Raw genomic sequence first — 25,138 nt, forward strand, 5'->3', positions numbered from 1 at the left:
GGTCTGGCCTGTCTCCCAAGATCTGTGAGAGTGATGGGTCGTCCTTCAGGATAGGTTGTAGATCCTTGAAGATTGGTTGGAGAGGTTTTAGTTGGGGGCTGAAGGTGATGTTTGTGGTAGTTTGTAGATAATCAAGGTGGGCCATTTCCAGCAGTTGACAAGAACGTCTGAGGAACAGTGGGGGGTAAAGGGGGGGGATAAACATGGGGAAATAGTTTTACTTCAGCCCCCAACTAAAACCTCTCCAATGCATCATCAAGGATCTACAACCTATCCTGAAGGACGACCCATCACTCTCACAGATATTGGGTGACAGGCCAGTCCTTGCTTACAGACAGCCCCCCAACCTGAAGCAAATACTCACCAGCAATCACACACCACACAACAGAACCACTAACCTGGAACCTATCCTTGCAACAAAGCCCGTTGCCAACTGTGTTTTGGACATTTGTTGTCTATATGTATTCCGCGACCTGCCCTCCATCCCTCCTACTACTGCATCCTAAAACACCTGGATGCTGAATTGGCAAAGGAACTGAGTGGGGGTAGTCCCCACTCTGCCCTTTGGTGGGGGGGGCCTGAGAGCACTGAGGGCACAGGTACATCCCTCTTGGACAGTACTGGCCAAAAAACTGATCTCAAGTGCATGGAACCCACACACCAAGTGTGGAATACATATGGACAACACACCTCAAAGAATGAGTTACTGTAAGGTAAGTAACCATTCTTTATTTGGGACAAAAACTTATAAAGCTGGAATAGGAATGCATGTCAAAGGTTTAAAACCAGGGTGGGGACACCAAGGAGGGGGCCCTGGACACACCTGCTGGTCAGCAAAGGAGCCCAAGGAGTTAGTGGACGAAGCCTAGAGGAAGTCTGCCCGGATGTGTCCAGTGACAAGGAGACAGAAAAAGGTCTCATGCATAGAGGACCTCCCTGTCAGGCTTCCTGCTCCTGGACTTGTCAATGACTAGTGCCAGGAGGAGGTTGACCAGAAAGATCCGTGCTTTGTGGGACCACAAATGGGGTGTGTATACAGGAATATATGTGGGGAGAACTTCATCCAGAATCTCAGCAGAAGGTTCTGGAGGAACCAGAAGAGTGACTGCAACCTGGCACACTGGAGATAGAGTATCCCTCTCACCACAAAAGGGGCAGGCATTGAGGGGTGTCCATGATAGGTGCTAGCCTGTGCTCATGGGTCCATTCAGGAACCACCATCTTATATTTGCAGTAGGATGTGGGACTAGAGTTGAATAAAGGCTAGCCCACCAGGATCTGTGTCCTCTTTAGTTGGAAGGATATCCCTCCACTTGGTGTCAGGTTGAGACTGAGGGCAAAGAAGTACACAGGGTGGAGCAGGAGCACAATGAGATGTTCACTGGGCATGGCTTGGAAGTGGACCAGCTGGATGGCAGGGTCCTGGTGTCAAGCTCTAGAGGATCAAGGGATAGGTGCAGGTAGGAGCACCTGCCTGCAGAACATGTTTGAAGTATGCAATAAAGATAGAGGACTGGATGGTCTTCCACCTCCTAGAACATATGACAGAGGACATGAAGAGGGGCAACGTCACGCATGGGCAAGCACCCCAGGGTCTATCCAGTCCCACTGTCCATCGTCCAAGAGGTCTCAGATTCTGGCAACACCAGCTAGGACCAACCTGTGGCAAACTGAGGGGGGCCTGGTAAAGGCCAGCAGCTGTGAGAGGTCACAGGGAAGACCTATAACAATTATTTCCAGGCTGACAAGAGAGCAGTTTCCCGCTTGACTTAAAGAAAGCCTGGGCGGGGAGTGAGCTGAGCTTTCAGTGGTGGGCTGAAGGGATGAGTTATCTGCTTCTGATAGAGTCTGTCCCATGTATCGATACTGCGATCCCAGAGATAACTTCAGTATTGCCAGCCCCAAGTATTCACAGTCAGGAGTTGCCCCTCTCCCCCCCAAATCATGAGATAACTTTTAGGCCAATGATTTTTTTTTTTAATATTACAAACTTGGAGTTCTTTTTATTTGACTCCTGGGTTCTGAGCGTCTAAGGTATACACTGGGCATGCTTTCAAACTTTTCTCTGCAGCCAACAGGGGTCAAAACCTGTTGTTTTGTTTTAAATAAAAGTTGAGATGCTCAAGTAATCCCTTTACTCTAGGAGCTGAGGCTTAAAAAGACACCAAAGAGCACAAGCCTCAACAATAAAATTGCAAGTGTTGGCAGTGCTGTAACTAGCCCTGCAACTCAGAAAAATACTTTAAGAACGTGTCCCACATGCTCTGTTGTACCAAGCTTCTTGAGTCTCAAGGTGCCTCTGCAGTCATGTCCCCACAGTGTAGGCCGGGAGCTGCTCTAACTTCTACAAGATGGGCACAGTCCCTAAGTGCCCATAGGACAACTGAGCATATCAGCCACAACCCTTCCCTACCCATGACACATATCAAGTGGTTTGGGGGCTGGCCACACCAGTTCTGTGCCAGTTGAGAGCTCTGTCGCACCAGGGAAACTATCAGCTGTCCAGATCTGCCTGCTTTGTGGCGCCAGGGTTTTTGCATTGGAATGAAACAGATTGCACCAAAATCACAGATATTTTCAAAAAATGTTTACGAGGAAGGACAGCCCAAGGTTTTCTGAAAAGGCTTCATCCCCTGTCCCACCTCCACCTTTGTTCAAAGGACACAAGAGGAGCACGCTCGTACAGTGTCAATATGCTCTGTTTATTTTTTAATCTACATATCTACAGTAAATGGACTTAATTTTTTTCTGAGAAATTTAGCCTCCCCACTTGGTTATATTTGTGAGCAACTGCTTTTCTTTAGATGGCAGAATAAATGAAATAAGTTTCCCAGTCCTTGATCAACTCCTCTCTTAAGCATAAGCTCCCCAAGGTTTATTATTACTATTTTTTCCCCAGGTAGGCCCTTGTTAAAATCTTCAGGAGCATTCCCATTGCTATGCAAAGACTCTGCTGGCTGAACTTGCCTCTGCCCCTACTCATACTAGCCAGAAAGAACAGCTGCTTGCCTGTTGCCACGCAACAGCAGTGTGCTCATGCTACACCAGCTGACTTAGGCTGAAAATGAGTGTTTGTCTGCCTAGCAACCTGCTGCACTTCCTCGAATGAGGCAATCTGGTAGCACACAAATTAATGCAGATGTGCAGCCAGCCTTCATGCAGAGTACAAATGGTGTGAAAATTTTGATTTCTACCATATTAACTCGCTTTGCACAACAACCCAGACTCAATCTTGCAATTTCATTGACGACAATGGTATTGCATCCACTGACACCACAGCTGAATTTAGTTCAATATTCAGTTAGGCTGCAAGAGGTTATACTCTGTGTTTAATAAGAACTTTCAGCATTTTAATGACCAACAGCCATCTCTGTCTGTTGCACCCTTTCTTCACTGAAGACATTACTTGTGGGTCAAGTCATCAATATTTTATAGTGGGTAAGTCCTTCTGTATGTAGTGAACCGCAATAAGAATATGTGCATCTTAGGAGCTACTTTTTGTAAGGCAGAATGAAGTGGATTGCAAAGGATCATTAAGTAAAATCTGTTCATGGCCTGAAGCATTTTTAAATGCACACTGACTAAATTTCAAAAACTTCACACTGGCAACTTCAACAACTCAGTTTTCTGATACAGCACCCTTTAAATAGCACACCCTAAGTTTTCTGCATAATAAAATAAATTGCTGTAAGTCATTCCGTCATGTCTTTATTTTTTTCAAAGACTCCTTTAGGCAGGTGTCTGAGCTACACCAGGGTTCGCTTTCAGATTTGGCTAAGTAGTGTCCCAATAGAGCTGTGAATCATCAACAAAACAGTGAAACTGACTATACACAAAAATGATGTTACGTGCACAAAGAAAACACACACAAAAAGAGAAAGGTATAAAAATCACTAATCTTTTTCTGATGAAGTATTTGTAATAAAGATTTAAAAAAAAAATTAGATAGGAATGGGGTTTTCAAATTAATGGTACCCTTTCAGTTTTAACTTATGAAAGGAAAGCTCTGTGATCTCTTACATGTCTAGAGAAAATTCATATTTACTTATTATAATTCTTTTTATCTCCACAATAGGGTTTTATTCACAATAGCAACATAATATTAAAAAAGATGCGTGGTCTGTCAGTCTAGTCTGATAATTGCCAATCACATTTAAAAGAATGTGGTCTGTCTTCTCTGCATCTTCTCTGACTGGGCTTTTGATTGAAGTATGTTAGCTTCTTGTAAACTGGGACCCTCATAATCTTCAGCTCATTAGTGTGTTTATCTTGTAGCCGTCTAACTCTTTCCCATAGTTCTTCACGGCTACATAACTAAAATGAATATTTGCAATGGTTATTACACAATATACACTTCATTAGGCCATAGTCTGATCTCATTTTAGAACATATTGGTGTAAATCTCAAGTCACAGGAGTTACTCCAGATTTAAAGTAGTGTAATGACCTCAGAATCTGATGCCTCACAGCTAATTGGGTTTTTGGGGGGAGGAGGGCGTGGGGGATAGTAGGTGGTTAGTTGTTTTTGTTTGTTTGTTTTTCCTTTACATTATTTTATTTAAGCCAGTGGGGGAGGGGGACCTTTGGTTAAAAGTGGCACAAGTATAGAAGAGATTTGACTGCTAATATCAATACAAATTCTTCTACCTTTTTCAACATGTCAGGTTAAATAATACCCTTGTTTGGCAAAATATTTCACAACAAGACCAGGGACTAATTTCAGTGGTGATTTAAATGATGGTACAAGTTGGTCAGAAAATGAACATAAGCAACAAAGTAATGTAATTTGGTTCAGTGTCCTGGGTCAAACCCCTCCCAAATATAAATCTGTAGGAGGGAGGCCCAGGAAGGAAACCTCCATGAGGATCCCCTTGCAGTGATTCCCCTCTTCTCTGCTACATCATCCTATGTGGGAGGGAAGACAGGAGCTTGGCCCCACCATGGGAAAGGCATTTGGGCCCACTTCTAACCCTGGAAGATAAGTAGGAGGAGGTCAGGCCATTCGTGCAGGGACCCTATGCTGCTGCATCGGCTCCAGACCCTGGCAGCACACTCCAATGGCTGGCTGCTTTTGGCAACCACTGGGAGAAGGCTCTGCAGAAAATACAGCCTGTATTGTCTTCTCCAGGGAATTTCCCTTTGGCTGGAAGGGGGCTGATGTGTGTTCTCCCCCCAGCCTATCCCGTTTCCATTCCCCATGCAGGTTCCAGACCCCAGGCAGAGGCCTCCACAGGGACCAGAGGAGGCAACTGCCCCTCCTTCCACCCGTGTTCTGTGTGCGGCGCTAAAGGGGACAATGTGGAACACTGGGTGTGCAGAACAAATGAATTTGCACTGATTTGGTATTCTGTGCATACCAAACCCAGGAATAAGTGACTGCAACACCTATTGATGCCAGTGGGCCTGGTTCTGATCTCCCATCCTGATGAAACAAGAGTAACTCCACTGAAGTAAATGGAATTCCTCAGTAAAAACAGGGTGAGAGCAAAATCATGCTATCAGTAGAAGATGAACTTGCTTATCCTAGAGCTGAATTTGTCCTGTGGGAGTGACGTGGTGGACATAAGTTTAAACTTGTCGTGGGAAGCCGCTTTATCTTGCATCCCCTGTTAGTTCCTGTTCCTACAGTTCCGTACACCTTCATCTCCTTGGTGTGTATGTTTCTGGTTTGCAGATCTGCTGAATGCCAAAAGGTGCAATTGCCACTTATGCCAGTTTTATTACATTTAATTATTTACATCTGTGAAGGGACATGCCCTTGCTCTGGGGGAGAGGAGACTAACGAGCTCTTCTGGGCCTCTTCAGCCCTAATGAGGCACACCTGCAAGACTTATTCTGCCTGAAGGGGAGAAGCTTAAAAAGGAAAACCTGCCACAGGGAGAAGGCTGCTTAGCTTTGGAGACTGCTGATAACAAGGACAGTCACAGGCTGCACTGCTTCCGAAGCTGCACAGGCCAACTATAAAGCTGTACGTCCCAAGAGGAGGGGCTGAAGATAGCCCCACTAACGGGCAATAGATCCTGATAGACCAAGCACATAGAGCTGAGTCCAGAAAGACCACCTGAGAGACAGGCCACCTCTGCCTTGCTGGTGTCACCCAGCGTGCCCTCTCTCCTAAGGGAAAGGGAGAGGAGAGGATCTTACTTTTGCTTATTTGTATGACTCAGATAACCTCTCATGTGTTATTAACTGGGGATGGGAGACAGTATAAATGATGGACAGTGGGATCTGGAGGGGGCTGAGGGAGCCCTTGCTCCCCACAACATCTTATTCTACAAAATGTACCCAAAGGAAGGGGAAATGCCCCTGGGCCAGGGCCAGCGTGGGGACTGAGAAGATGTAGCTTATGCCTTCCCTATTTGGGAGCTGGTTGGTGCTGTCTTGGCCCCGGCACAGACTAGGGCAGGTCTGAGGATTATTCATATTTGCACCTCCCATTTCCATAGTCCTTATGGGCCTTGTGGTAGCAGAAAAATCAGCAGGCCACAGGGATGTCTGGTCATGCCTACTCCCACCCACAATGTCCCTATGTGGGTGTGCACAGAGCTAGCATTCAGCTTGAAGCCTTGCAAAAAAAGCACCAGCACAGAGGGCCATTCACCCTCATGTGGGGGAGGGTCTCATGCCTGCCAGATGGCCCCCATGCACCCAGTTCTAACAAACAGGCTGATTACACCTTAAATGGACACTTGAAAATCTGGGTCACCTAGGTCTGATTCTCCTCTCTCCCTGTCGTAATCCAGAGTAACTCAGACTGAAGTCAATGAAGTAACATTTCTGCAAAACACTAGTAACTGAGAGCACAAGCAGGCCCACTACCTTCTCCTTTGAACACGTTCTGTTTGAATGACTTGATCTCTCAGTAATTAAAATCACTAATGTGAGACATGATGCTTATTAGGACTAAATGATGCACATTAAACAAAGGCACTGTGTTCACTGGGCTTGCTCAGGGTACTGTAAAATATTCATTGCAAAAAGGAAAACATTACTGGTAATTTGATTCCTGAATATGTCTGGATGCTACCACAAAGATGAAGCGCAAGCTGTAGTATTAGAAGAAGGTTTCATGCTTCATATTTGAGAGCTGTAGCTTACTTTAGTCTTCTGCTACCCAGTGTCAAAGCCAGAGCTGCACTGGAATAGTAAATGTTGTTTGTGTGTTGTAACTTCTCTCATACATTGGTTAATGCAGTTGATAATTTTAGATGAAAGAGCCAATGACTAAAGAGAGAAGTAAACTGACAGGGATTGAGAAGAAGTAACATGCAGCCTGCCATCTGCTTAACAACATAGATTGCTGCCAACACGTGACCTTGGTGTTCTGCTCTCTGCACTGGCTCCCCATTGACTATAGAGTGCAACTAAAGGTCTTAGGACTGGCCCTAGATACCTCTCCCTCCCATACCACTATCTTTCGGGAGAGTGAGGTTGATTGGTGGAGGAGACAGAGCTTCACAGACACAGGATCTACGCTATGGAACTCGCCATCAGCAGAGGTAGGAATGATCATGAACCGTACTATATTTACTATATTCACAACTAACTGCAGAATGTGTCTCTTCTGCTTAGTTTTCTCTCCAGAAATTCTTTATGCATACACATACACAACTAAACTAATCAGCTATTTCTCCTACAAGCTGGGAAGAAAGAGATTGTATTTTAGCAGATATTGTGGCATGCTGCTTAGCTATGGTGGCTTGTCTGGGTGAGGAGGATCTAGATAAAGAAAAGGGATATTACATTTTTTGGCCTACGTATGCCCTGTCAACAGCCCTTGATTTGTTTGAGAAAGTAGGATGTCCTGCTAACTTCTACACAAAGGTACAGTGTATATAGCTAGTAAATCCCAGGCCAAGTGTTAGATGTCCAAAGTGCAGGTCTGATGAGATACTATAGGAAAAGAACTGAAACATCTTGACCCTTTGACCAGCTAGCAAGCATTCAGTTCTGGCAGTGTGTTGGAACTGCCTCTGGATAATTGACTTTCAAAGATTTCTGTAGCATGAAATAGATTTCTACTACACATAGAGATCCTGTCCCATGCTTCCCATAGCAGAACTTCAAAAGAAACCATAACTTCTCCTATCAGTCCAATTGCTGCTCTCCAGCTTGGCTAGGCAGCTTTCATGATAAAGTTTAAGTTGATAACCTGAGTGGTGAACTCGTTTAAGGATCCCCATTTATTTGCTAAAGAGCTTATGAGAGGTGGAAAAAACAAAGACAGACGGGAGAAAGGGTTGGTAGGAAAGGTACAGGGAGAGAATGCAGCTACATTTTAAAAGTGAAACTCTTATAGCCCATTGTTGTATCAAGCTAGGTGCCAATAGCTACCACACTTTGTGTTTGTAAGTTTGTTCCCAGGTGGTTCTAGAAGCTTTGAGTTCAGGTACTACGATTCCCAGGATGCACCAGGGGAGAGGGAGAGAGGGAGAGGTGAAAATGCAGAGGGAAAGGGAAATGAAGAATGGGTTCTGTGAAACAGTGAGGGGAATAAACCTTACCTTTGCTGTTGTCAAGCTTCCTCAAAGGGGTTCAGGTATAAATCACATTATATTAGATGAGGGTAGAAAAGAAATAGAAAGAGCTAGCAGTTTTCACCTTTCCTTCCCCCACCCCCAAGTCCGTATGTTTTAAAATCACAATTGTAGGAATTTTCTTTTTGATGATTAGGATTCAGGTCGTCAGCTCTTGTGTTCGGAGGCATGGCTGTGACATCGTAAAGGTTCAATTGGCCAAGCAGAATACGGTTTTAGACTATTTGTGTCCATAGCAAGATTCTAATTCCCACTAGAGAGGGGAGATCCTGATCCCCCTAAAGTGTTCAAAATCCAGATCTGCATTCGCCTACTTAGTTCCATCTCTAGTTACCACAGAAATCAGTGGTGATGGATCCATGGATCACAGTGCCCCTGTGTCATAAAATGATAATGTAAAGCTCCAGCCTTCATAACCTTAAGACCCCGTTTGTTTCAAATTCATGGCAACATCAGTAGTAATATGTGAGTACTTATACAATTACCTGCTGAAACTTCTTGCAAGTTTTTGACAGCTGTCTGATGTCATCTGTGTTAAGAAATGACAGGATGTGCAGAATCAGGTTATCAGGCATTCGAGCTACGAAATCATAACATCCCTGACACAAATTCAGCGTGTATTCCAGCATCTTGTTACCAAAGATATTCTGCACTTGCTCTGTGTAAAAAGAAGAAAAGAAAAGAATAGATACTAAATAAACTGCAGGTAAACAGCTCTCTGGAAATGAGTAATTTTAAGGCATGTTCATAAATGCAAGGTCTCCAGTGAGACACTGTAATTAGACGTAGGATCCAGCACTAGGAGCATGTGTACACCCTCCTGTTAGGAGGAAAGAGACTGTGATTTAGCAGAAAAAGGATTACAATTAACAGCAGGGGATGAAAGAGAGGGGGCAGTTTTTAGAGATGTTATGGAGGGAAGAAGCAACACGATTTGCTGATAGTTTGCATGGGGCAAGGGGGGAGATAACTCATGGATATGTGGTGGGGAGGGCAGCTGTAACAAAAGGGAGAATAAAAGAGGCTGTCTGTACCACAGAAGTCTCTGCACCAGTAGCACACAGGCTGGGATGGCAAGTTATTACGGGGACTAGCCTGGGAAGGGGGCCACAGGATCCCTATTTATATTGATCCAGTAGCCTCAACCCCACATGCAAATGGGAAAGAAGAGCTGCAGCCACTGCTCTAACCCATGGACTGGAGAAGTGACCACAGGGAGCTGCACTGCAGGTCAATGTTCTGGCCTGTTTTGGGGTCTGTGGATCTTCTCCCCAACCCACCTGAATTTCTCCCCCATAAACTTGTTTAACTCCCTTAGATCTAAAATAGGCCTGAAACCCCCCTTTTGCTTTTGGGATCAAGAAATTTTAGGAGTAAAACCCCTTCCCCCTGAACAGTGGAGGGACCTCTATAGCTCCTACAAGGGGAAGTGACTGTATTTCTTGCAGCAACACAGTCTCATGAGACAGGTCACTGAAGAGGGACAGGGAAATGGGATGGGAGGGTGGGGTTAGAAATAAATTGGAGTGTATATCCCACTTCCACCATGCTTAGAACCTACTGATCTCTTGTGATGTGGGCCCAAGCACTATGGAAGTGGGACAGGTGGTTTGCAAAAATCAGGGAAGAAAAAGATGGCATTCTAAGAACTGGCAGTCTGTTCCTGGCCAGCTCATCAAAATGAGGTATTGGAGGAGGATGCCTTGATGAACCAGAAGCTGCAGGGGCAGAGGATGCTGGTGGGTGTCTTTTGTAACCTCTGCTCTTCTTCCTTGGCAGCTGCTGAGCTTGAGGGGCAAACCCCTGAAATCCCTGGGACTGGTGAGGACAGAAGGCCTTCTGCTTTACTGCTGGGATGTAAATGCCCAGGGACTCTAGGGTTGCTCTAGAGTCCTGGAGACTATGCAGTGTTGTCATAAATATAAAGGGAAGGGTAACCACCTTTCTGTATACAGTGCTATAAAATCCCTTCTGGCCAGAAGCAAGACCCTTTCACCTGTAAAGGGTTAAGAAGCTAAGGTAACCTTGCTGGCACCTGACCCAAAATGACCAATGAGGGGACAAGATACTTTCAAATCTGGAGGAGGGGAGGGACAAAGGGTTCTCTCTGTCTGTGTGATGATTTTGCTGGGAACAAATCAGAAACACAAGCCTTCCAACTCCTGTTAAGCTAGTAAGTAATCTAGCTAGAAAATGTGTTAGATTTTCTTTTGTTTAATGGCTGGTAAAATAAGCTGTGCTGGAGGGAATGTATATTCCCGTTTTTGTGTCTTTTTGTAACTTAAGGTTTTGCCTAGAAGGATTATCTATGTTTTGAATCTGATTACCCTGTAAGGTATTTACCATCCTGATTTTACAGAGATGATTCTTTTACCTTTTTTTTTAATTAAAATTCTTCTTTTAAGAACCTGATTAATTTTTTGTTCCCAGCAAAAGCATCACACAGATAGACTGAACCCTTTGTTCCCGCCCACTCTCCAGATTTGAAAGTATCTTGTCCCCTCATTGGTCATTTTGGGTCAGGTGCCAGCGAGGTTACCTTAGCTTCTTAACCCTTTACAGGTGAAAGGGCCTTGCCTCTGGCCAGGAGGGATTTTATAGCACTGTATACAGAAAGGTGGTTACTCCCTTTATATTTACGACACGCCCCCCAAATCACAGATAGGGTGAAACACTGGCTGTGATTTCTTTCTGGAGCTCTAGGAGAAAACAGAGTTAATAAGACAGATGCATCTCTAAATATACTACTAACTGTATAAAGACTAACCATATTTCCCACATCTTAAGGACGATTTGGACCAGTTGATTCTGGGAAACTTTCACGGGAGAGTGCATCAGCCACTTTGTTAGAAGCTCCTGAAATGTGTTGTATGTCGAAATTAAAATCTTGGAGAGCTAAACTTCACCAAATAAGTTTTTTGTTATTTCCCGTGGTGGTATGAAGCCACTGTAGCGCAGCATGGTCGGTTTGCAGGTGGAAACACCGTCCCCAAACATATGGGCATAGCTTTTCCAGAGCATAGACAATGGCGTAACATTCCTTTTTACTGATTGACCAGTGGCTTTCCCTCTCAGACAGCTTTTTGCTGAGAAACACAACAGGATGGAACTTTTGATTTGGTCCTTCCCGCACTAAGACTGCTCCCACACCACGCTCGGACACATCTGTGGTTACTAGGAACGGTTTGTCAAAGTCTGGGGCCCTTAACACAGGGTCAGACATGAGTGTTGCTTTAAGCTGGTTAAAGGCCTTCTGACACTCTTGAGTCCACTGAACGGCATTTGACTGTTTCTTTTTGGTTAGGTCTGTCAGTGGGGCGGTGATTTGGCTGTATTGCGGTACAAATCGCCTGTAATATCCGGCCAAGCCTAAGAAGGATTGGACCTGTTTCTTTGACTTTGGGACAGGCCACTTTTGGATAGCATCCACTTTGGCATGTAGGGGGTTGATCGTTCCTTGACTCACCTGGTGTCCAAGGTAGGTCACTCTATTTACGCCTATTTGACACTTTTTAGCCTTAACAGTTAGTCCTGCCTCCCTTATGCGCTCAAAGACTTTTTGTAGGTGTCCCAGGTGTTCTGCCCAGGAATTCGAAAATATGGCCACATCGTCAAGGTAGGCGACTGCATATTCTCCCAATCCCGCTAGGAGACCATCTACAAGTTTTTGGAAGGTGGCGGGTGCATTCTGCAGTCCGAAAGGGAGCACATTAAACTCATACAGCCCGACGTGTGATGAAGGCTGACCTTTCCTTGGCAGATTCATCTAGCGGTACCTGCCAGTACTCCTTGGTTAAGTCCAAGGTAGAGATGAACTGGGCCCATCCCAGTTTCTTCATTAGTTCATTTGTGCGTGGCATTGGATAGTTGTCTGGGTGAGTTACAGCATTTAGCTTACGGTAGTCCACGCAAAAATGTATCTCCCCATCTGGTTTGGGAGCTAGAACCACTGGAGATGCCCATGCCTTGTGGGAGGGGCAGATTACACCCATCTGTAGCATATCTTGGATCTCCTGTTCTATAGCAGTTTTAGCTTGAGGAGACACCCGGTAAGGTTGGGCTCTATTTGGGTGAGCATTACCTGTGTCAATGGAGTGGTATGCCCATTCAGTCAGTCCTGGTGTGGCTGAGAATGTTGGCACATAGCTAGTGCACAGCTCCTGGATCGGCTGTCGCTGCATACACCCAAGGGTCATGGAGAGGTTCACCTCTTCCACGCCACCATCACTTTTTCCTTCGTAGTAGACACCTTCAGGCCACTTAGCATCATCTTCTCCCTGGGCTGTAAACTGACAAACAGTTCTCTGAAATAAATTAATTCTCTGGAATAAAAGGGCTTTAGAGAATTAATATAGTACACCTTAGGCTTTTGGTTGGAGGTGGGGAAGGCTATGAGATAATTAACAGCTCCCAAGTGTTCTTGGACCATGAATGGCCCTTCCGACGACGCTTCCATTTCATGGGCCTGGAGCGCCTTTAAGACCATGACCTGGTCCCCTACTTTGAAGGAACGCTCTCTGGCATGTTTATCATACCAGGCTTTTTGCTCTTTTTGAGCATCCTTTAGGTTTTCTTTAGCAAGGGCTAAAGAGGTTTGGAGGGTGTTTTGTAGGTTGGTTACAAAGTCCAGAATGTTAGTTCCTGGAGAAGGTGTAAACCCCTCCTATTGCTGCTTCACCAACTGTAATGGTCCCTTAACCTCGTGGCCATATACAAGTTCAAATGGTGAAAACCCTAAACTGGGATGTGGTACAGCTCTGTAGGCAAAGAGCAACTGCTGCAACACTAGGTCCCAATCATTGGAGTGCTCATTTACGAATTTATGTATTGATAAATGGCCCCAAAGTTCCATTAAACTTCTCCACCAGGCCATTTGTTTGATGATGGTAAGGGGTGGCAAAATCCATGAAAGTCAGTATGTACTGCTTTCCTCTGGGTGTCTTTTTCGGAAAAGGACCCAGAATATCCACAGCTACTCGCTGAAATGGAACCTCAACGATGGGGAGCGGCTGGAGAGGGGCTTTGACCTGGTCTTGGGGTTTTCCAACTCTTTGGCACACCTTACAAGTCCGGACATAGGTAGAAACATTCTTGCCCATTTCCTCCCAGTGGAACGACTTTCCCAAATGTTTTTTGGTACTGTTCACCTCAGCATGGCCACTAGGATGATCAGGGGCTAAGCTTAATAGCTTTACCCGGTATTTAGCTGGATCTACCAACTGTCTCTGGGGATGCCAGTGTTCCTGGTGTTCACCAGAAAGCGTTTCCTTGTATAAAAGTTCTCTTTTTACAACAAACCTGGATTGATTGGAAGAGCTGAGAGGCGGTGGGTTGCTCTGTGCCGCCGTCTAAGCTCTCTGGAGGCTTTCATTTGCTTCCTGTTCGGTCTGGAACTGTTCCCTTGATGCTGGAGACATCAGTTCCTCATTGGATTGTGGACCTGGGCTTGGTCCCTCTGGAAGCGATGCAGGTGATGGGGCTATTTCCGTTGACTGTGAACCGCTTTTTGCTGGTGCACTATGTTGGGGTTCAGACCTCAGCTGAGCCTCTTGTGTAAGGTTATCTGCTGCTACTGGTGCAGGTTCGGTACAGCCCTCTGGTGTTGGGGTTGCAAGTACTGGATTCAGTGTTGGCAATGGTTCTGGTGCTGGTTGTTCCACTGGTTCCAGTTCTGGGACTGGCTCTGTCTGGGTTTTTGTGACTGGATCCACTATTGCTGTTCAAGACGTTAGCATGGGGTCCAGTTTTATCACCTCCGACCGGGTCCTGGTAGAAGTTTCCAGAACAGAGCTAGGTGTGACAGTTTGCTTAGCCTGGCTGCGGGTGACCATTCCCACCCTCTTGGCTAGCTTCACATGACTGGCCAAGTCTTCCCCCAACAGCATGGGGATGGGATAATCATCATAGACTGCAAAAGTCCACGTTCCTGACCAGCCCTTGTAGTGGACCGGAAACTTGGCTGTAGGCAAGACAAAAGAGTTTGACTTGAAGGGTTGAATCATCACTTGGACCTCTGGGTCAATTAAATTGGGGTCCACTAAGGAAGCATGGATAGCCGACACTTGTGCTCCGGTGTCCCTTCACGCTGTGACCTTATTCCCGCTCACACTCACAGTTTCCCTCCGCTCTGAGGGTATCTGGGAGGCATCTGGGCCTGAGGACCTTTGGTGTGACCCCGGTGCAATGAACTGTAATCTGTTGGGGTTCTTGGGGCAGTTGGCCTTTACATGCCCGGCTCATTACATTTAAAACATTGTCCAGCTGATGGGTCACTGGGGCGAGGTGAGTTGCTGGAGAATGGTGTGGTGGGACAATAAGGAGTCTGGAGTGTTCCTTGGGGTCTAGTTGAGGCCTTGGGCTGCCCTCGGTAGTAGGGTGTGGTCTGAGGTTGTTCCTTTTGGTATACACTCCAACTGAGACCAGGGTTGTTTTTCTCTCCTCCCTCCACCCGTTTTGTTCTGGTTTGTCCCACCTTTTTGGCGGTCTGGGACTGTTACGCTTCTAATGGGAGGTCCTGAACTGTTTGCTGAACCTCTGGAGGGAGGTCAGAAGATTGCAACCATGACGAACGTCTCAGAGCGATGGCAGAGGCCATGCCATGAGCTGCAGAATCTGCTGCATCCAGACCAGCCTGCAGAGCTGCTCTGGCAACCAACTTGCCCTCCTCGATCAATGTGTGGAAATCCTGTTTTGCATCATCTGGGAGCTTGTCCTTGAACTTTAAAATTGTATCCCACATGAAAAATTGTATCACCATAACAAAACTTTCCCACTTGTAATACCAAGTTGTAACCTACCTGTGGAATAAAGCTTCCTTGCAAATAAGTCCAACTTCTTGGCCTCTTGGTTCTTCAGGGTTGATTACTGGTGTCCCTGTCTCTCACTTTCATTGGCTGCCAAAACTACCTTTGAGCCCTGCGGGGGATGTGATATAGATGTTCAAACCCCTGAGAGGGGATATATTACTTCCTCTCCACCCTTTTTGCAGTAGGCAGCAGGGGAACTGGGGTCTGCCAAAGAACCTAGTTGGGCTCTAAAATAATCTCATTAATAGGCAGAGCTACACTAGCCAGAGCCACCAATGTCAAGATGTCCACAAGCCTCCTCTGGGTGGATGTCCAGGGCCAAAGTCATCATCTTCAACTCCTGATGTGTCCTGAAATCATCAGGAGTCAGAGAAATAGGGTCTGCCAAAATTGCCTCAGCAGGGAATAAGGAAGAGGATGCCATTGGTTCTGGGGCTGGTCTAGTTCCCAATCTTCTCAGGCTTGCCTGTGAGAAGAGCCCTGAACCTAATCAGTGCTGGGCTTGGTACTGACGCAAGGTGTTTGCAGCTTCAGTGCTCCTGACAGCCCGTAGGCAGAGCCAGCCAGGGGTGAAAGTAAAATGCAGAACTTACCGGTATGGGGTAGGGACCCGGCAGGGCTGCTGATCATGGGTACAAAAGGGGCAGCGACATTAAAGCGGCGCTTTAAAGTCAGCAGTCCAGGCCGGTTACTGGCAGCTACCTTTTACTGGTACACCGTACCAGCCCGTACTGCCTTACTTTCAACCCTGGAGCCAGCTGAAGGGGATGTGAGGACACTCTTGATTGAGGGGGAAACCTCCACAGGTTCTAAAAGGGCCAGTGGTATGATCTCAATCCCCAACTATGTGTGGCCCAAGGGTCCCATCGGTATGCCCCCCGTTGATATTGTGCTGAAACCAAGGTGGACAAGTAGTATGCTCCTGATGGTGAAAATGGCTAGGCTGGGACACATGGGAACACACTTCAAAATCTGACAAAGAAGAATCCTCTTCTTGTGAGCATTATGGTTCTGTACCCATCAGTACCGGTGAGGCAGGTTCAGACTCTGAAGAAAGGGGAACAGGAGAGCTCATCTGCAGCTTTTTACTAGACAGGACCATCTTCATTGCTACAGTAACAGCCAAATCTGCTGGACATGCATGGTGTGGAGGTGAAGCCGCCAATTTTGGTTCCTTGGGCGCTGGTGCTGGGCAAGACTCCTAAACTGCCAGTGATGGCGCTACTGAGAGGTTCAATAACTCTCTTGCAGCCTCAGTTGCCTCAGGATCAGATGGTATCAGGAAAGTGCTCTGCTGTACCGGGGTGTGAGGCGATCCTGATGATGGTACTTCAGAAGTTGGTCTCAACAGGCCCATATTAGTCTTTGGAATCAACAAACTCCCCTGCTTGGTGATATGCTCTGGAGAGTGCCTCCTCTTTGAACTCAGCGTCTTTGCCTCCCTTGATGGCCCTGGTACCAGTCCATTTTATGATGCCAGCAACACCAATCTGCCTCTCAGTACCAGTAATGCTGGAGGTGCACTACTAACTAACACATATGGTTCGGATGGAGGATGGAGTGCCGATTAATTTAAGTCTGGCTGCCCTGTTTTTCTTGGAGCAGGACTTAAAGCCCTTACAGATGCTACATCTGCCACTTATGTTAGCCTCCCCAAGCACTTAGGGCAGGTAGGTTGAGGGTCACTTTTAAGCATTGCCTTACCACCAAAATGGCAGGGCTTGAAACCCAAAGAGTGCATCTCCAGAATCAGGGCAGGTACACAGATTGGGCACTGGAGCCACAAAAACATTCTTTTAAATGACACTAAACTGAACTAACTATATAGATGCTAAAACCGGCACTATTTATACACTAGACAAAAAGATTTGCAGAGGCAAGGATGGAAGCTTCGACAACCATCACAAGCAGTAGGAAGGAACTGAAGGGGGTCAGGGTGGGTGGCTCCACCCTTTATGCCTGTGTGCAGTGCGCAAGGCAGCAGAAGGTGCTCATGCCGCCAGCACCAGGTACCGCTAAGGGAAAACCTCTCTTGACAACTGTGCACTGAAGCGCACACACGCACCTACAGTGAAATTGACGTGGGCAATCACTTGAACTATGATTTTTCTACTAAATAAACATTTTGCTTATTTTTACACCAACCAGGTGTCTGATGAGCAAACTGAGCCCCACAGAGAACTGATAACTGGGCTTCCAATGTGTTCCAAAGAGAACTGATGACTGGGGGCAGGTTTCATGCCTTTGGGAGCGACAAGCCAGAGCAGAAAAGCCCAAGTGTCTGATAGTGAAGAACTTGGGGAGATGGATTTGGGGAACTCTGAACTGGAGCAAGTTGTTGAGGTTACCATGCACGGAGTAACTAGGCTGCTAGAAGCCAGGGCTGAGACACTTTATTCATGTAGGCTGGCTACTGGTGTCAGAACTCAGAGCCATAGCATTAAGGCACCCAAAGTTACAAGTCAGGTGGTGACAGAACCCCTGCCCGGGTGTTCCCCAAAATGTCACACACGTGTAATGAACTTTTAAAATACATATGTAAAGCTAGCGATACTGAAGACAAATCAACTCTTACTGGTCAAAACCAAATGGAAGTCACCCCACTGCTGATGAAGAAGGGATTATCTGCTGCCACTAAAAAGGCCTAGAAGAGAACTCATGTGATACAAAATGGGGAGGTATCGGCAAGGACTGATTACTGCATTGTAGCTACAACTTGGGCAAGATGTAAAGAGATCACAGTTGCTAATAAGAGATGCTAAACTCCCTTTATTGACAGTAATATAATTTCTTTCAGAACTGAGTGTTCTACCCCCAGTAAAATTTCAATTAAAGATAATTCACTAAAATAATATTAACTACCAACCCAGGAAAGATAATTTAGCACTTACATAATACTTAAAAGTGGAATAATAAAGGCCCAGGCATGTCAAATGAAAGATGTAGCGTTTTCTTCAGCAGAATGAACACAGGCCATTTCCTTGTCTTAGAACACCATGCTGCAATAAAAATGCTGTAGACCATTGCATACTGAAAGCTTGTCAGTTCCTTATATAAACACCAGCTACCTCAGAAGAAAACACTTTGAAATGTAAGTATCACATTTGTCACAAAAGGCATAAGGGTTTTCAATGTGTGTTTAAGACGCTTACAAGGATTAATAGATTTCTCCATAGCTACTGTACCATATGGGGTTACATGTTTATTGCCCTGTTCATTACAACCATCACCATGTAACAAAAACAAACAGAAAATTCTAAAATAACTGACTGATCCCAAAAGGGATTGAAATAAATGAAAATAGTCCTATGCAGTGACTATATTGCACACCACTACTTTATCTTTGTTACTGTCAAGTGTCTCACTATGAGAAAAAACCTAATTTGTTGATATAGATAATTGTATTGCTTCTACATGGGCACGAAGGATAAATCCTGGTCTGCAAATTATGTCCAAGGATCTTCTATATAATGGACATTGTTGAGGAGGAGAAGAGACAAACACATGATAGCTATTCCATAGATTGGAATCTATGAAATAGTATAAAATGATTTCAGGAATGAGTTGTGGATTTGAGGATAAAGTATATGTGACAGGGTGTGCATACCCCGCACTATACAAGAAAGGGTTAACCCCACATTATGGGCATTGTTGAGGGGGAGAAGAGACAAACACATGATAGCTATTCCATAGATTGGAATCTATGAAATAGTATAAAATGATTTCAGGAATGAGTTGTGGATTTGAGGATAAAGTTTTTAACCAGGTAAAAAGAAGGGTATATGTGACAGGGTGTGCATACCCCGCACTATACAAGAAAGGGTTAACCCCACATTATGGGCGGCGGAAGTCCCACCCCTCAGACCCTGCTGGGTATTCTCCAATTGCTGGCTCAGTAATAAAAGGGAGCAGACCAGCTCATTCTAGGCTGACTGCCAAGGAGGGAGGACACTTGGTGGAGGCTCCAGCCCAGGAATCACTTCAGCACCTGACTGCAGGAACCAGTGATCTCGAGGACCAGACTGGAGACTTGTGGCCTACGGCCGGCCAACCAGAGTTGGAATCCTGGGGAGCTACCTGCACCAAGGAGCTCGGAGACCCTGATGGAGTACAGACCCCGGCTTCAGGAGACACAGTAGGAAGTTGACCAGGGAGGAGGTGTGACTGGTATTTCCCATCCAAGGAAGGTCAGAGTGTTGCAGTAGGAGCCCCACTTACTGGGTGGTGACCATACTTGCCATTGACAGGGCCCTGGACTGGGAGCTGGTGGAGCCGGGAGGGCCCAGGTCCCCCTACCCCAGCTTTCACCCCCCTGTGTGGTGGCCCCTGACTGCAGCCATTAAGCCCTGCAGCCCTGATCCCAAGGGCAGCCATATTGACTCTGGCCATTAGGCCGTACTGCCTTGTGCCTGAGGGCAGCCATATTGACTCTGGCCATTAGGCCGTACTGACTTGTGCCTGAGGGCAGCCATATTGACTCTGGCCATTAGGCCACACAGCACCGAACTCAAGAGTTGCCATATTGATTTTAACCTGTAAACCATGCTCTCTTAAGCATGAGGATAATCTGGTAGACTGTAACCACGGTGCCCCCACGACCCACCCCAAAATGGGGATGGAGAGTGCATACACTACGACAGCATATATCCCAAAACCAGCAGTGGTATTAGGACATATATATATCACAGAGGAGAGAGACAACATTAGTCATACTGTTTGTTCTGTGTTTGCTAACTCAGTACTTGCTGTGTAACTGTTCATTCAGCAAAATATCGCTGTGGGGTTTTCTCACTTCCTTTGGGAAAATCTTTTCTTGATTAGGCTGAAAGGAAATCCTCCATGACCTCCAGATCACCTACAACAGCCAGCACCAAGAAGAATGAGTGTGGATACAGGGACTAAATTCAATTAAATTTAGCCAAAAATAAATTCAAACAAAAAACAGCTATGCAGAGGCTGAGGACTTTGATCTCACACTGTACAACCCATTCGTAATCTTTTAAGAAAAGATACAAATTTAGGACTAGAATCACAAAGAAGCTTTTTATCAGTGCTTACAAAAACAATTGTACAGCATATCACTCTTCCAATACTGCTTTTGGGGATCACAAAACTGCAGATGTATGCATCAATTAAACACACTCATTTGTAAGTTGGTGTAAAACAAAACCACACAGCCTTTCTGAAATAATCTACAGGATTTTGTTTCTCTGTTTTAAATTCGCTAGCCTAAAAAACTTGAGTCAACATCACATACAGTCTTGTACTTGTTTGTCTCTTTATTAACATTATTTTTCTCAATTATGACAGATTTGTTAAGCACAACTCTTATACCATACATGAAAAAAAAGGGAAAGGAACCTAGGACACCCATGGGAAAAAATGGGGGGTACTAAGCACCCACCAGCAACCCCATATCAGTGCCTTTCTATCTCCTCAGCGCCTCCCACCAGCTGAATTCAGCTGTTCCGCAGCATGCAGGAGGTGCCAGGGGGGAGGAGCGAGGGCCTGGCACACTCAGGGGAGGGAGCGGGAAGAGGCGGGGCAGAGGCAGAACTGAGGCAGGAAGAGGCAGGGTGGGGGTGGGGCCCTGGGGGAAGGGATGGAGATCAGTTAGGACCTGGGGCGGAGCCAGGGGGAGCACCTCCTGGCACATGAGAAACTCGGCGCATATGCCTGGCATCCCAGAATGGAAAAGGATGAGAACCATTGGATTAGACATTTTCAAAATATAGGGTAAAATTTTCAAATGTGCCTAAGTTACACTTTGAAAAATGACTTAGGCATTTAGAAGATGAAGTCCTATTGACTTTGTATAAGAGTTCAGCTGTGCTGCCTAAGTCACTTTTGAGACTAGGACTTAGACTCCTAAGTAATAGATGCTTTTGAAAAAATTATCCATATACTACAAGGCATAAAACATGTGAAAACCAGCCAAGTTTTCACTGCTGCTGGAACCTAGCTTTTTCATTTCTTGGATAAGTGATTTTAACTCTGCAAGCTTACTGTCATATTAAGACAGTTTTTTGCATGTATTGCTATGATGATGGAATATTAGGTTGCTATTGAACTATCAAAACTAACAAAGCAAGGAGTGAAAGTATCACTACCAACAGCACAGTGAATGTCAGATAATTTACTGCAAGTTTGAAAAAGAAATTCAAATTTGCTTTGTTTTAAGCATCTTCTTTAGCAAAGCATTAAAGATCAGTCAATACAAATTATAGGACTAAACTTATTCTACAAACGACATCTTCTGACATTACTGTGAAGCAAAAAAATGTTGGAAACATTGTGTGACACTATATATGCTTTGAATACAAAGTGTAACATTTTGAGAAACACAATTATGAGCTGTTGATTTTTTTACAATGCTAATTGAAAGTCAATGAACACTTTTTACCTCTGGTTTGGTGATGGTAAAGTGATGGAAGTCTTTGCTGGGAAAAGGAGCCTGACTGTGGATCTCCTGAAGTTTATCCTGCAGGAGGGAAGTCATGCTGGCTTTCTCTCCTTGTCTGGACTGCAAGACAGATCACAGCATCACTGGATTGTTTCTATGGACTCTGTGCAATGACTGGTTGAACTCAGCTCTTTCTAAATTGTTTATAATAACAAGCATAATCAGCATCCACATTCCTGAGGCCAGCCTACTTGAGGGGAGGGCTAAGTGCTGGGGAAATCTCTCTTCAGGAGTACTATGTTCACAGCATTGACTATTACTCATGAGCTGTCAAAAAGTCATTAGAGTGCTCTGTTAGAAATGAAAGTTAAATAATTGCACAGTCAATGTCCACCCTTTGCAGCACAGGTTAGTTTGTATCCATGGCAAGCTTTTTTAGCTGTTGAGGACCAGAACTAACCCCACAGAACATTCACATATAGGAGAGAGAGAAAATAAGTCTTTGAAGTTAGTAAAAGGAAAATAATTGGGAGAGGAAGCTGGTTCTAAGCCTGATATCAATATCACATGATGAGGTTTGTATCCAGAGAACTAAGTCCCTGATCCTGCAACTGGATCTATGTGAGTACTGAGATCTGCCCACCCAGATCCACTTGCAGGATCACAGCCTTAATCACCTACTGCTGATACAGGTGGAACTTTCTGCCTATGGAAAGCGGTTTGGAGCAGGAACCATCATTCACTTCATTTTTAACCTGCTAATAGAAAGGTAGGTGTAGTAGAATCTACTACTTGAAGCTTAATGATGTGAGCTGAGAGTGGCAGCCAGAAGGTGCCAGTTGTGGCTCCCTGATTCAGGGCTGTCCAGCCTGTCATAAATTCTCTTTATACCAGCATAGGACTGGGCATGAAAGACCTCAGCTCCGCTATGCTTTTTCTCCCCCTCCCCCTCCTCCTCCAACAGGTCACAATCCTGATCTGGCATACTCTGAGGAGATTCCCCCTACATAGAGTGAATTCTCTGCTGGGAGTGAATTCTCTGCTGGGAGTGACCATGTTGAATCAAAGAATCTGGCCCCAAAAGTCTACATGGGATCAGATACTTATATGTAAAGCTTTAAATATAAGTTTTCAAATTCCTAGGGTTTTTCTTCTAATATATTTTGTGTAGTTCAATGCCTTTTTAATTTTGCAATAATGCATTTTATAGAGTCATCAAACATGCATTAATACAAAATTAAAAGTTACTCTTGTTACATTATAACTCCAGCAACACATTTTGAGCCAGATGCTTGGGAATGTGGCTGTAAGGAATGGTGTCTCCTAAGCCATGGTAAGAACCTTTGTGTGCTCAATGCGGGAGCACATCCTTAGCTTTTTATCATAAAAAGCTTATTCATAATTTGGTCTACCTGAATTTTTTTCTCCTAGATTATAATTTTAGCAGGATAAAATTACTTGGTGTTCAACAATTTAACTCATTTGTGACATGTTCCTTTTTATACCCATACGTTTCACCCTGGGGAGTCCCATTTTCACTTGTGAAGTTTAAAATAGCAGTAGAGGAATGGCCAACCACCTTCCTGTTGTCTAAGAGCAAGTCCCTCATAAAGGCCTGTTTTAATGAATTACCATTTATACAAAGTTGCTGGGTGTTTGCAAATCACTTTTAATTGCTCACTTACTGCCATAATTTCTAGGAGGCCAATATAAATCTAACTGGGTCCCAGAGAATCCATCTCCATGGCCTACTCTGGGACGCACACACCTCTCTAATTCTATGCATGGCCCCGTTAAAACTCTTCTATGACACTTTTCTATGCTTCTGCATGCTTGGCTTCAATGCCTTTTTCCATAGCTTTTGTATAGTTCGCCAGACATTGCATTTCCTTAGGAAATGTCTGCCTTGCAGTCAGAGCAGAATGACTGAGTTATTTGAAAACAACTGATACAGTGCTTCTCTTTTAAATACTCATTTTGTCTCAGAGTTTTATGCTGAAGGCTGGACTCTCAGCTAGAGAGTAAATCAGTGCACCTCCACTGAAGTCTAGTTTAGCACTATTCTGTCAGAAAGTGGCTGGTTGTAAACACTGACTGACTAAACAGGGCATACATCTAGCAGGACTGATGCAACTAATAATAATCAGGTGACATCTAAGATTCATTACAAGAAGCACTGTTACAGCTACATAGCCCAGAAGAGGCTGGATTCATGTACATATCAGTGGTAATTCAGGAGGGATGGGTGGGTACAATATTCCCCAGCTTCTAAACATTAGTGGATGAAAAATGAAATAAATTGGAATTTACCATCACTTGTGAGGGGACTAGCATCACTGCTCTTCCAATTTGAGCATTAGTATAAAATGAATCCCGGTAAGGTATATGCAATATCCCTACGCTCGATTTACAATTTATCTGCTCTGTCTACTCTCTGCCTGGGTCTTGGAGCTTTTCCAGCAGTTCTCATTTCTACGAACTAGAATGCCATTACTTTTAAGACTGTACATTTTTGATGAGGCAAGACGAGCATTATTGGCTAGCATCAACACGTAAACAATACGCAAGCCAACAGCTGTACAGTTCCTCATGTTCGGTGCACAAAACTTTCTCTCTCCCAAGGCAACCTGGATAATAGACAAATCTAACACATCTGTTCACAGCTTATTTATAGAGCTAATTCCTAATACCCTCTTCAAAAGGAATAAAAACAAAAAGGAGTAACATATCTCCATCAGACAAGCTTTAATACTCCACTCCATTTAGAAGATAGAATAGGGCCAGGCAAACCCTGCACTCAAGGATTAGTGCTAGATCAACCCCTTCTGTTTTATTTGGAGGTTTGGGTTCTACAGGTGTGGCACTGAGGATAAAATTCAGGACCTGCGGGAAAAAATGGCTTACCTACAGTAACTTACCTACCTACAGTAACTGTTGTTCTTCAAGATGTGTTGTGCACCTACACATCCATGGCAGGTATGTGCTCCCAATGCACTTGAGTTGGAGACTTTCGCCAGTGTAGTAGTTGGGAATGGCTGCTTATGGGATGTGGCTCCTTTAAGAAACCAGGAAGTGGAGCCTGGAGGATGAGGAGCCCCAGGTGGTCCTGAAGAAACATAGAGAGGGGCTGCCCATAAGACTCCTGGAAGAAAAGTTAGTTCTTGTTTGCATTTAAACCTGAGTAGTCTTCACTGTGGTATTCCAATAACTTGGCAACAAGATGTGGGACCCAGGGGTGGCCCTGGCTACCAGGCAATTCCCAGTCTCTGTGACCACACCTACCCCATTCCTGGTGCTACCAGGAGACCCATGCTTGCCATGGACCAGGTGAACTGTAGCATTAGATATGTACTTGAAGGCAGATGGTCTGGAAGTGGCGCCTGAAGCTCACCA

General features: G+C 45.0%; 1 protein-coding gene across 1 annotated transcript; it reads right to left on the bottom strand.

Moving 5' to 3' along the window:
- Nucleotides 1-2,681: 2,681 nt before the first annotated feature.
- Nucleotides 2,682-24,884, bottom strand: LOC125628671 (F-box only protein 36-like). Its single transcript, XM_048834222.2, has 5 exons — nucleotides 24,668-24,884; nucleotides 21,746-21,865; nucleotides 20,089-20,197; nucleotides 9,022-9,254; nucleotides 2,682-4,314 (listed from the first exon to the last, which is right to left on the bottom strand). Exons 2-5 carry the CDS (start codon nucleotides 21,839-21,841, stop codon nucleotides 4,129-4,131), a joined length of 624 nt encoding a protein of 207 aa, XP_048690179.2. The 5' UTR covers nucleotides 21,842-21,865; nucleotides 24,668-24,884; the 3' UTR covers nucleotides 2,682-4,128.
- Between the last annotated feature and the right edge of the window lie 254 nt (nucleotides 24,885-25,138).

This window comes from Caretta caretta, chromosome 1 (genome assembly GCF_965140235.1).
Source record: "Caretta caretta isolate rCarCar2 chromosome 1, rCarCar1.hap1, whole genome shotgun sequence".
Lineage (NCBI taxonomy): Eukaryota > Metazoa > Chordata > Testudines > Cheloniidae > Caretta > Caretta caretta.